The sequence below is a fragment of the Aspergillus ochraceoroseus genome, assembly GCF_002846915.1.
Source record: "Aspergillus ochraceoroseus IBT 24754 chromosome Unknown P175scaffold_5, whole genome shotgun sequence".
NCBI classification, from domain to species: domain Eukaryota; kingdom Fungi; phylum Ascomycota; class Eurotiomycetes; order Eurotiales; family Aspergillaceae; genus Aspergillus; species Aspergillus ochraceoroseus.
In genome coordinates, this window is record NW_024468480.1 from 824,412 (window position 1) to 837,998 (window position 13,587).

The 13,587-nt window shown below is 29.5% G+C and overlaps 2 protein-coding genes across 2 annotated transcripts; one reads left to right on the plus strand and one right to left on the minus strand.

Moving 5' to 3' along the window:
- The first annotated feature begins 271 nt into the window (after positions 1–271).
- On the plus strand, positions 272–1,343 carry P175DRAFT_0516993 (H(+)-transporting V0 sector ATPase subunit c''). The gene is made up of 5 exons (XM_040898952.1): positions 272–461; positions 523–557; positions 622–713; positions 778–1,086; positions 1,147–1,343. Exons 1-5 carry the CDS (start codon positions 401–403, stop codon positions 1,250–1,252), a joined length of 603 nt encoding a protein of 200 aa, XP_040751355.1. The 5' UTR covers positions 272–400; the 3' UTR covers positions 1,253–1,343.
- Positions 1,344–2,696: 1,353 nt separating this feature from the next.
- P175DRAFT_0502112 (uncharacterized protein) lies at positions 2,697–4,131 on the minus strand. Its single transcript, XM_040897313.1, has one exon. It carries the CDS (start codon positions 3,870–3,872, stop codon positions 2,730–2,732), a length of 1,143 nt encoding a protein of 380 aa, XP_040751356.1. The 5' UTR covers positions 3,873–4,131; the 3' UTR covers positions 2,697–2,729.
- Between the last annotated feature and the right edge of the window lie 9,456 nt (positions 4,132–13,587).

Below are 13,587 nucleotides of genomic sequence, written 5' to 3' on the forward strand. Positions count from 1 at the left end.
GAAACGCATGGGAAGAAGAAATGAAAAAAAAAAAAAAAATTAGGGGGCAGGGGAAGGTGGAAGATATTGAAATTAGCCTAGTAGAGAATGCGACCACCAGGAGGCCAAATGGTGGATTGGAGAGGGAGCTTTTAGTTCATGAGTCTGGGGAACTGGGAACCACACCAGGCAATATCATAACGAACGTCTCTCACTCGCCGCCCCACGGATTAAACACCGGCCCGAATCTCCTTCCGCGAGATGTTGTCCGTCGGTTCTCTGCTCCAACCCCGTTCACGCAAATGAGAGCTCCGACAACGGTTCTCTGCCACTCTTTCTCCATCTTTACCAGCCGTCTCGAGGTTGTGCCGTTTGTTTCAGATATCCTCCAGCTTAGCGGTTGTGTTATAAGTTGGGGGTCATGATGGGTCTCGCGTATCCCGCTGGTGCTGCAACCGTGTCACTCCTGGTGGTAGGAGGGTGTAAGTTCCCCCCCCCCCCCGGCATTCCAAAATGGCACAGGCTAATAATCATCGGGTTTAGACATGCTTTTTCATGGGGATGGTGAAGCTTTTAATGTAGGGACCGCTTGAACGATTTCGCTATCTTCCGGAGCACTCCCGATCTAACTAACTGGTCTAGGTTGGCCAATTTCTCGAGTCCGTCTCTCCATATGCTTGGGCAAATATCGGAATTGCGATGTGTATCGGACTGTCGGTTGTTGGTGCTTCATGGTATGCTCTCTATGATTTGGGTTTGGTGATGGAGACAGGGTGGTTGCTGATAAGGTTATTCCAGGGGTATCTTCCTGACGGGCTCATCAATCGTCGGTGGCGGTGTCAAGGCTCCCAGAATCCGGACTAAGAATTTGATTTCTATTATTTTCTGCGAAGTCGTCGCTATTTACGGTGTTATCATGGCTATCGTGTTCTCTTCCAAGCTCAACCTGATTGACATGGAGGAGATCCAGAGTGGCGCCAGTTACTATACTGGATACGCGCTCTTCTGGGGAGGTATCACTGTGGGCGCATGCAACTTGATTTGCGGTATCTCTGTCGGTATCAACGGTAGCGGTGCAGCACTTGCCGATGCTGCCGATCCAAGCCTGTTCGTCCTCCCCAATCCAATGCCGACTGTTTTGGATAGGTACTGACTAGATACGTCCAGGTTCGTCAAGATTCTCGTCATTGAGATTTTCAGCTCCGTCTTGGGTCTTTTCGGTCTCATTGTGGGCCTGTTGGTGGGAGGAAAGGCGACCGACTTTGGCGCATAAGGCGGTCTTCTCCGCGAGAAGAGCCTGGGATCAGGACGTGGGGTATCCGATTTGTACGACTTCTATTGTTTCTTTTCTTGGCTTTTTTTTTCTTATCTTTCCTCCTTTATATATCGCATTGAGGCGTATGGATCCGATTTAGCTGTCGAGCCTTGTGTCTGCGTGAATTACACGAAACAAAAACAATCCCGCTGGTTAGCCGCGATGATGAGATTGACGGAACGTGGTGTACAGTACAAGGCGCCGGGAATAATGGAAATTTCCTTTCCTATACCATAGATTACTGAATGAGAATACTTTGAGCGTGAGTCTTGTCTATCAAGGTATATATATATCTATATCTCTCTCTCTCTTAACGGGGTGATCCGCGTGTGATGTCCAGTGACCCCGCGGTCAAGTTGGAGGAGCAGGTGGCCTTGAATTCCTAGGGATTGGCGATGGAGGAAGGCAGAGCGCAGGACAGCATCGCTCGAGCGGGATATTTACGGGAAGAAGAGGTCGGTCGTCGTGTTTAGTTAAACCTGTTATTCATCTCATTAGTGCACCTGTATGATCTACCTAGCTTCCTGTCAGGATATTTGAGCCTTGAAATTAAGGCGCCACAATAATTAGTTTAGTAGGTAGTTCTCTGCTCACCTTGCTCACCTCCCCCATACGCTCAGCAACACTTTTTTTTTCTGCACATCGTCTTCCAACCGGTTACATTGTATCCAGATTATGAATATCCGTCAGCAGTTCCCTGATGTTCACTGGGTCTGGAAAGGAGGAATCTCCTTTGTCTATGAGGTTCATCCTCGTACAGCATATCTATCATCATGAAGATTTGACGCAAGCGAGCTGAACGACAAAAAGGGACCGGTGTATGAATATCTCTCAGTTTGAGATCTCACTTAATGCGCATGTTGAACCCATTCAGGAAACGAGTCACAGAGGCACACAGGGGATACCCATCTCGGTCTCCGGAAGGAAGCACGAATAGTTCCTTTCGTATAGCTTCAGCCGAATTAGGGTTTGGAGAGAGTGTATAATATTCCAAACTGATATGGCTACACATTCAAGGCGGAGGGCGGTTTTTCGGGCTAGACATCAAATACTTATCCGGACTCGAGTCTTTAGATACATGGAAGCTATCACAGAAAGTACTAAATGGCCTTGCCAACTAACTGTCTAAGTATGTGCGATCTTGGTGGGTTATGCCATGAGGATGAGGCAAAGCAACGGAAACCCGCCGTCGGTGCGCCTCAAGACACTTCCCTAGGATCGCAACCACTATGGATTTTGATAGAGAGGTGTTGGCCGCGGGATGAGACGCTCCTTCTGTTTGAGAGATCCTTCCCTTGAAGTCATTCTAAATCCATGGCAAGAAGGGCAGGAATATAAATTGGGAAGGGGGGGGGGGGGGGGGGGAGGGCCTACCGTGCCTTCCCCCCACAGGTTCATTTCGGTATCCTCATTAACATCAAGGTCTGAACTGCGGTTACAATAGCGCCCAGTACATGTTACCGAGCTTTGGGGACATCAGGCGACGGTACCGCTTCCCCATCAAGTATGACTGATTCCGTTCTGTCGGATTGCTGGCTTGACCCTCGATGCATGAGGCATCCCGGAACAGTCGCCCAATATCCCCTGAACTCGTGATTAACTGTCTTCTTTCTCTGTATTCTAAAATATCAGGGATAATGCGCTTCCACTTTGGGTCATTGAAGCCCAATCCAGCCCCAAGATCCAGCCATTTAGTCACCAACACTGCCTTTCCATCTGTCCCACAGTCTCGGAGGTCAAATTGGAATTCAATGCCGCAAATTGGACAGCCCATACACTCAAAAGTGTTGCTTTTCTCCAGACGGAAACCCCGCGTTTGGATGGCAGAACGGATATCAAACCCACTGGCATTGCAGTCTAATCTATTGTGCCGACAGATCCATATATTCCCGAGGGTTGACATGACTGTGTTGACATCCGGATCATCATGAAAAAGCACCCAGTTTTGTATCTGGAGGACTAATGTCGAGCGTTCCTCATCCAGCGAGCAGACCCGCCCTTCCACGGAGAGTAATGTGGTGGTCGCTGGATAGAATTTCCAATCCATAACCTCTGTGTAGGCCAATCGCTCGACCGCCCTTCCGTGTGGGTGACCATGATAGTGGTTTTTCATCACAGCCGTTAAATGACAGTGCCGGAAACGATATAAACTTGACATGCCATGGACTTGAAAGAAAAGCAGAAGATAGTTTGGTGAAGGCTTGGTGCGTAATAGCCCTATATCTGGGCACTTGTGATAGATGTCTGTTTTGGTTGATGCCGGGTGATGGATGTCTGCAGTTGGATGCAGCTTGACACAATAGTGGCAGCAAAACATGGTTGGTAAATCGCCGGCTATTCTGGTAAGAATAGCTAGCCTTAATGAACTGTCACCTGTTGGTAAGGCTGGCTTTCTGATAACATTGAGTAGGGTATAGCTGCACAGAGTCAAGCAGATGATATCTGGCTTCTCCAGGAAATCCGTGATGCACCATATGAGTTCAGGCGGCAACTTTTCCAATATTGATAATTGTCTTTGCCGTGGGATGTGCAGTCTCCAGCGTGGGAATTTCTGCAACAACCAATCCAGGAAACCCATGTTGCAGACTGTATGCTGTGACTGCTCAATACCATCGCACCATAGGAGAACAAAAAGTTGGCAGAGGTATGCAACCTGTCATGTGATCCAAATAGAGGCTTCCTGATGAATGCATCTGTCATGCCGGAAATGTTCTCCGAATACTCTCCATCAGCCATAAACCTTAGACCAGTAGAAATGGCACTTAGAGCTGGAGTATATTACTGTAGTGGTGCACCAGGATATGGGCTTCGCTTTAGCTAACCGGTCGACGTACCGCATCTTGGGATACATTCGTTACCCTAGAAGTTGATTTGCATCGCGCTAACTTTGGAACTGCCACTAAGGAGGTACAGTTGGTGATCACCTGATGCACAGCCCCATCTCATGCACATTTTGCCCCTTACTAACTTTCTAGATAGCAATTTTTAACTTCATATATTTCATTTAATATAACTCTAATTAAAGTAGTATTAGAAGTAATTAATTCCTTAGAACTAGGTACTTTAATTAACTATACTAAAATTATAAAATAATTTAGTATTAAGTAATCAACATTATTAAGGTGCTATTATAGGATTTTATATTTAAAAGATTACTAATATAAGTAATAATAAGTTTTTAGTAACTAATATAAAAAAGAACTTATAAAATATATTAATAAACTTACTAAATAAGGTCTCTTTATATTCCATAAAATATTACATAATTTTATAAAGAAAATAAGTAAATAGAAGTCTAGAAAATACTAGCCTAGCTACTTTCTAAAATAATACTAAGATAATCTTATTTTAACCTATATAATTACTATTAATATTATATAAAAATAAGCTAATTTTATATATAAATATACACTATATTTTAAATTACTATACTAGAAACTAGAGAAATATAAGCTATATATAAAGAATATCTATAATATAGATAAAAAAAAATTTCTTATTAAAATATTTATTAAAGGTCTCAGGATCTTTTTTAAGTAAAAATATAAGAATAGGGCCTTTAAGTAGTGCCTATAAGATAGAAATTAAGAGTAGATAATCTTAATTACTTATATTTATACTAATAGAAGCTTGCTCTTACTAGATCTTATTTACTAGGCTACTAGTAGTAATATCTAGGATTCCTAGCTATAAGACTTTAATTTTAAGCTTTATAATTACTTCTTTACCTTCTCTACAAGTAGTTAGATAAATAATAAGCTAAGATATACCTAATTAATAAATATATTTAATTAGGAGATAAAGGAAAAAGTATAGAGATATTAGAGACTTTTAATCCTTAATAATTATAAATTTTATCTTACTATAAAGTTTATTAATTATTATAATATTAATAGGATTCTTTTAATAACTTATCTACCTTATTTAACTTATTTACTATAGCTACTTAATATTAGAATCTTTAGTCCTCTTTCTACTACTTATAATAAGAATCTAGAGAATTTCTTATATAAATTAATAAGTTTTAGCTATATTATTAAGTAGGATTTCTTCTACCTCTTCTAGCTAGCCTAGAATCAGACTTTATTATTAAAAAATATACTTTCTTTATAAAAAATTATTAGGATATTATTACTTAATTTTAAGATTATTTTAATCTAATTTAATAGAAAGATAGACTCGCGGCTATTATCTAGTAATTTTTTATAATTAATCCTATAAGTAGAGGACTAGAGAAAGATTAAAAGACTTTTAAATTATATAATTACTAATATATATAATAAAAATACTAAGAAGTTAAGTTTTATAATATATTATTTTTTTATAGAGAATATAATCCTTAAACTATATTATAAGAATCTTAAATTAGCTCTCTAGAATAAAAAGAAGAAGTACTAGTATAGTAAGTTTTTAAAATTTAAACTTGTAGTACCTAAAAATAGTAATATAATATTTTACTCTCTATAAAAGATCTAGCAAGCCTATAATCTTTAGAAGTAGAAAGATAAGATTATATAATTTACTAAGACCTTAAAGAAGGAAGAAAAGGTTTATTAGTAGCTTGCTAAAGAAAAGAAATAATACTTATTTAAAGAATATAAGAGAAATTAAGCATCTTAATAAAAATTATAATTATTAGAGGTAGAGTAGAAGAAATAATAGAAGGAGAAGGTATACCTAATAAAAAAAATAAATTATTAGCTTTAAAATAACTTCTAGAAGGTAAAGAAGACCCTAAAAAAGATATTTATAGCTTTATACTAGCTAAAATCTATAGAAACTAGGCTAATAACCCCTATAAATATTATTAAGGCCCCTCCTATAGTAAATTATTAAGGCCATAAGATCTAACTACCATACTACTTTTAGGGTAACTAAAAATCATCTATAGACTATATCTAATAACTACTTTTAACTACTAAAAATTTAAGAGATAATATTAATTATATATAGTTAAATTACTTTATGTTAGTTCTTATAGTTAGTAGTAATTTCATGCATCAGGTGGGGCCATGCATCAGGTGATCACCAACTGTAACAGAAAAGCCTTGTTAATACATGAGTGGCTTCGACCCAATCACTCTTAAAGCAGAGATTAAACCCTCAAGAAAATTCCAGATTGAAAGCTTCATTCTCTGAAAGACCTTGTGAATGCATCCTGGCAACAGTGTCAAGTGTAAAAAGACCGCGAGCAACATGGATATAGGGGCCGTGGAATCCAATCACAAAAGTCTCTTGGTCTTACAATACCTTGCTTTCCTTCCAGACAGCCAGGGTTCTCGCAAGCTGTCCCAACATTATACTGAGTGTTTCCCCAAAAAAACTCGCTCCATGTCTGTCCTATAAACCACTATGCGCAAAGTGAGTGGCGACCCTAAAGGAAAAGGGAGATGAAACGTACACCAGTAAAGGAAACTATCGGTAAGCTTTGCTCTCGAGGACCGATAGCAACCTGACCCTCCGATCTAGCCTCGTACTGTGTGCCACCAATAATATACTTCATTTTTGAAGCGGATATATTGGAAACCTTTTCAGCAAAAAGTCAGTGGAAAATAAGGATATATAATGAAGAAAATCAATACACACCAAATTTCAGGGTCTCCTTTTTGTATACTTTCCAGACTTCTGTACACACTCTGCATAAGTAACCTGAGAAGCATGCCCTGTGATTTGATATACTGCAAACAACTCTTTCTCCCCTCCGATTCCCAGTTTTTTTTTTTTTAGCGGTATTGTAACAGTCTCGCTGGCTGTCCAAGTGCTTCCGATCCCGGAGGTATCAAAAGAAAAAGAACGGGCTCTTGACAAGGCACAATGAGAGAGGAGGAGACTGTCGAAGAAAAAGAACAAAGTAGAGTCTTTATCTGGCCAGGACTCCATGTCATCTTCCACTGCAGTATTCTCCATGTCAAAACACCCAAGGTATCAATCGCTCTATATCTTTCTCTGTATAATATGTTGGAGTGCTGCACTCAGTGAATGCAACCAGCACCACCATAAAGCAGCATTACTATAAAGAAGAAGATAGTGATATATGATTACTTTATATATTTAGGCCACTATTTCCTTCTAGATCTTTATACTTCTTCCAAGTATTTCTCCTTCTCTATTTTCCTAGTTAGACCTAATTAAATTAATTTTAGTTAACTCTCTACTATCATAGTTTAATAACCTTTATTAGGTTATAAGCCCTCTTTAAGATTCTATTTTATACTTTATAGACCTCTAAAAAACTCTTATTATACTCTTATACCCCTATATAGAGATCTACTACCTAATTAAATAAAGATCCTTGTCACGGCGCGAAGCCGTAGTACCTATCTAGTTAGATTCTGCCTTGACTGTCCGCCCTTATTCCTATATTTAAGCCATATTGCCCTTAATCCTATTATAGTTCTTCAAGCTATGTCCTGTCTATTACCTAATACCTACTATTCTATTATTCTATCTAGTTAGCTCCTAATTAATAAATATCTAAATCTAACTCTACCCCCTAATATTATATAGCTCCTCTTTACTAGGAGTTAATTACTACTATCATGCCTGTCTTACTACTCATGCTACCTAAAAATATAGAAATCCTCCTGTATAATACTCCTGATAAATTAAGATAATATATTACTAAAATATACTAATTCTCTACTATTACTATAGAAGAACTCTATAAATTATCTATCTTATATTTTATTATTACTAATCTTTTTAATTATATTTAATAGAAAGATAATATAATTAAGTACTAGAAAATATAAGTTAAAAAAATTTAATAAGAATTATTTAAAATACTTACTTAAAATAGCATGCCTTCTTAATTACTATCTTTTTTTAAAAAAGATACTAATATTACTACCCCCCCTATTACTATTATTACTCTTATTATATTTATTTCTACTATTTAAACCTCTAAATAACTTCCTAATCTTAATAAATTTAATAACTAATAAAGTAACTTAAGATACTTTACTTCTTAAATTTACTAGAAAATAATTATAAATCTTAATTATTTTCTAATCTTAAATAATAAAATAATTTATATAATTAATTATTTTAAAAGAACTTTATATATCTAAATCTTATTATATATTTAAGATAAAATTTATAAACTAAATAATTATATTAAGATTTTAGAAATTTTAGAAAAAACTTTTAAAAATCTAAATCTAGAAATTAATACTTATATTAACTTATTCTATCTCTAATAAACCTACTATAAGTTTAATATCTTTTTTACTAAATTCTAATATCTTATATTAAAAGAGAATATAAATAAAAATATCTTATTTATAATTTTAAAATAGGCTATTAATTAAGAATTTTAAAAGATATTAATATATTTTAAAGTCCTATTATAATATTATAACTTTATTAATTACCTATAAAATCTAGAAAATTACTATTACTATTATATAAGTATTACTCTATTCCTATTTATAAAGAATTTCTAGCCTTCCTAACCTATTTTAAAATTAATTTTTACTACCTAAATTCCTGTAGTCTCTATTAATCCTATTATTATTATTATTCCTACTAAAGACTTAATAGACCTGTCTATTACTTATTACTTTAATTATTAAATCTAATACCTATATTACTACTATAGTAGTACTAACTATCTAGTAGGCAGCTATCTATATCCTAACTAAAGATTAACTAGCTATATCTCTATATCTATTACTAAACTAGACCTATACCCTCTATTAATTAAAATCCTACTTATTAAATATTCTATATTCCCTAAATTAGAAAATAGAGTATTTCTAATCTAAGCTATAATTAGGGATACCCCTAGTACTCCCTCTACCTATTAAAGGCTGTAATAGCTAGAATAATAGTAAAGAAGAAAAGTTACTAATCTAAATTAATAATCCTACCTATTAACCTAGAAATCTCTAATAAAACTTTACTAATCTTTATAATAATTAACTCTAGAGCTAAGAATAAATATTTTATAGACTATAATTAGGCTATAGATAATTAATTAGAAATATTACTATTAAGGAATCTTATCTTACTAAAAGAATTTAATAATACTCTAGTAAAATCTAACTATATTACTTATTTTATTTATTTAATCTAAAAAATTTATAATTATACTAAAAAAAATATTACTTTTCTTATAACCTAATTTATATACTTTCCTATTATTCTTAACTTACTTTAATTAAAGACTTATAATCTCTAAATTAGATTTACTAATTATACTATTTTATTTAAAAACTTCTATTATAAGAAGTACTATAATATATCTCTAAAATTTATAAAGATTTTAATATTATATAATATATTACTAAAAGCTTCTCTCTAATATCTTAATTCCTGCCCTAAACTTCTAAAGAACTAAAATATTACTAGAGTTTTAATTATTATCTATACTATATATACCTACCATAAATACTAGATATTTATTACTATTATTACTAATATTAAAGTTACTCTAAATCTTATTACTATTACTAAATCTAAGCTATAAGAGTAACTATCCCTTAAATTTACTAAATTTTATAATATATTCTTACTAAAGAAGGCTAAGTACTTACTATCCTACTAATTTAATAATTATAAGATTAAATTATTATCTAGAAAAATCCTATTTTTTAGGAGCCTATATAATATATCCTAAAATAAATTAAAAGTTTTAAAGAAATAGATTAAAAAGAATCTAAAGAAAGATTTTATTTACTCTAGTTCTTTCTTTACTATATTTTCTATTTTATTTATAAAAAAATCTAGAGGAAGTCTATAATTTTATATAAATTATTAAGCCCTAAATATAATTATTATAAAAAATTATTACCTACTACTACTAATAAAAGAAATATTAAATAATCTAAAAGGAATAAAATATTTCTTAAAAATTAATATTATCTTTACTTTTAATAATTTATAGATTAAGAAAGAATAAGAATATCTTATTATCTTTTAAATTTAATTAGGCCTATTTAAATCCTTAATAATACTATTTAAACTTACTAGAGCCTTAATATTATTCTAGAAATTTATTAATAAAGTCTTATATAATTATCTAGATATCTTTTATATTATATATCTAGATAATATTCTAATTTATAGCTAAATCTATACTAAATATATCTATTATATTTAATAAGTATTAGAATACCTACAAGTAATAAAATTTTATATTAAATTTAGTAAATATAAATTCTTTATATATAAGATAAAATTCCTAAAATTAATTATAAATAAAGATAGCTTTTAAATAAATCTTAATAAAGTAAAAATAATTACTAAATAAGAAATATTAACTTATTTAATTAATATTTAAGTCTTTATTAACTTTAGGAACTTTTATTACTAATTTATTTATAATTTTTTAAAAATTATTAGACTATTAATTAATTTAATTAAGAAAGATATTAACTTTAATTAAATATTTATTTATTAAGAAGTATTTAAATAACTAAAAGTTATTTTTATAAATATTCTAATACTAAAATCTTTTAACTAGTTAAAAAATATAATTCTAGAAATTAATATTTTTAATTATATATTTACTAGAATACTATTATAATATAATAATAAAAATATATTATACTTTATTATATTTTTCTCTAAAAAATATTTTATAATAAAATATAATTATAAGATTTATAATAAAAAATTATTAATTATTATTTATTATTTTAAAAAATAATACCTTAAATTAGAAAAGACTTTATTATTTATAAAGATTATTATAAATTACTAGAATTTAGAATATTTTATATTAATTAAATTATTAAATTATTAATAAGCTTACTAATTTAAATTTCTATTAAAATTTAACTTTTAAATATATTATTACTTTAGAAAGTTAGATACTAAGCCTAATATACTAATTAAAAAATTAGAAAACTTACCTAAAAAAGGGGATAAATAATTCTTTTACTAGAGCTAGATTATCCTAAAATCTAAAAATTTACTACCTAAGATTACTACTAATCTAAGACTAAATATTAATAGCTAATATTAAGTATACTTTATTAAATAACCTATTATTAATAAACTAATCTCCCTATTATTAATACTATAATTACTATTTAATAAAACTTATTTATAAGATAAGAAGCTCTAATTTATTCTAAATATCCTAAAAAATAGTTTATTAAGATACTCTAATATTATACTAGCTAATTATAAATATATTAATTTATATCTAAGATATTAAGACTAACTTTATATATTTAATTATAATAAAATAAAAGCTAAAATACTAAAATTTTATTATAAAAATCCTATTACTAGATATTCTAGAAAAATTAAGATATATAAATTAATATTATATAAATATTTCTAGCCTAGGATTTATAAATATATTAATTAATAGATCTAGAATTATTATCTTTACTATTAAATTACTCTTTTCTAAGAAATAAAATAAGAAATATTAAGATTTTTATTAATTTCTAAACATGCCTAGTAAGATATAAGTATAAACTTTATTATATACTTACTATTAAGTAATAATTATAATACTATTCTAGTTATAGTTAATTATTTAATAAAGATAAAATACTTCCTCTCTTATACTAGAATAATTAATACTAAAGGAATAACTAATTTATATTTTAAATATATTTAAAAACTTTATAATATCCTTAAAATAATTATATTAAATTATAGAATCTAGTTTATTACTATCTTTTAAAAATACTTAATATTCTATCTAAAGATTTATAACCTATTATTTATTATTTATTATTTTAAGATTAATAACTAAATTAAATATATTAATACTATCTTAGAATAATACTTATAAGTATATATATTATATTTATAAGATAATTAATCTAAATAATTATTAATAATTAAGTTTACTACTAACTTTATCTACTCTAAGTTTATAAGAATATTATTATTTATAGCTAATTATAGATTTTATTTAATATTAAAATTTAAATTAAGTTATCTTATTATCTATCTTATTAAGAAAAATACTAAAAAGTTTACTAATATTATATATAAAATTTATAAGTTTATTTATACTAAAATTTTATTTACTTAAGCCTATTATAAAGTATAAGTTAATTATTAAAAATAATCTATATATTACTATACTATAAAGTAAGAAGTTTAGCTAGATACTTATAATATCTAAATATTCTACCTATAAAAAAAGTTAGACTAAAAAAACTTTAAATTATATTATATTAAGAAAATTATTAGCCTATATATTTATAAACTTAAATTATTTAAAAGTATAAAAATCTATTTTATATTTAATATATTTTTACTTTACTCTATTACTAATAATTCTTTATTTAATTAATATCCTAATCTACTACTACCTATTAAAGTAAAAGAATTAGAAAAATAAGAAATTAAAAAAGTCCTTAATTTCTAATAAATTTATTAAGGCTATAGTAAACTTAAGCTATAATATATTATTAAGTAAATTAAATATAATAAGTTAATTAAAGAACCTATTAAATATTTAAAAAATATTTATTAACTAGTAAATAATTACTACCTTTATTATCCTAAGAAATCCTAGCTAATTCCTTCCTAGTCTTAATAGAGCTCAACCCTAAGAAGAGGGGTACTATTATAGCGCGAAGCTATAGTATTTATTTAGTTAGATTCTACCTTAACTATCTACTCTTATTCCTATATTTAAGCTATATTACCCTTAATCCTATTATAGCTCTTCAAGCTATGTCCTGTCTATTATCTAACATCTACTATTCTGCTGTTCTGTCTGGTTAGCTCCTAGTCAATGAATATCTGAATCCAACTCTGCCCCCTGACAATCCTGGTAGATATATTACCTATTACTATTATATTATTCTACCTAGGTAATAATATATAGAAAATCTCTATAATTTAACTAAAATAGTAATTAAACCTACCCCTAATAGATATCTTAATATTCCTAACTTATTATACCTACCTTTAATGGCTACTACCTTATTTACTAATAGCTAAAATCAAGTAATAAAGCTAAAGAATAATATATTTAACTTAAGCCTAATAATAGTATTAGAAAATAATTTAAAATTTGAAATTTAGGCTTTATTTATATAAATAGAGCTAAGACTTTATAAAATAGATAAATTTCTTAAAAGTAATATTCTTAGACTATAATTTAATAATCTTAAGTATAAATTATAGAAATTTCTTTTATAAATAGTAGCTAGTTAGATATTATATTTAATAAGTAAGAAATTAATAAAAAAATTACTAATAAATATTATTCTATATATTTTTATAGATAATTTTATATAAAAATTATAAAGAATAGTTATTAATAATAATTAAAGATATATATACTAGACTTAGAGAGAAGTTATTAAGAT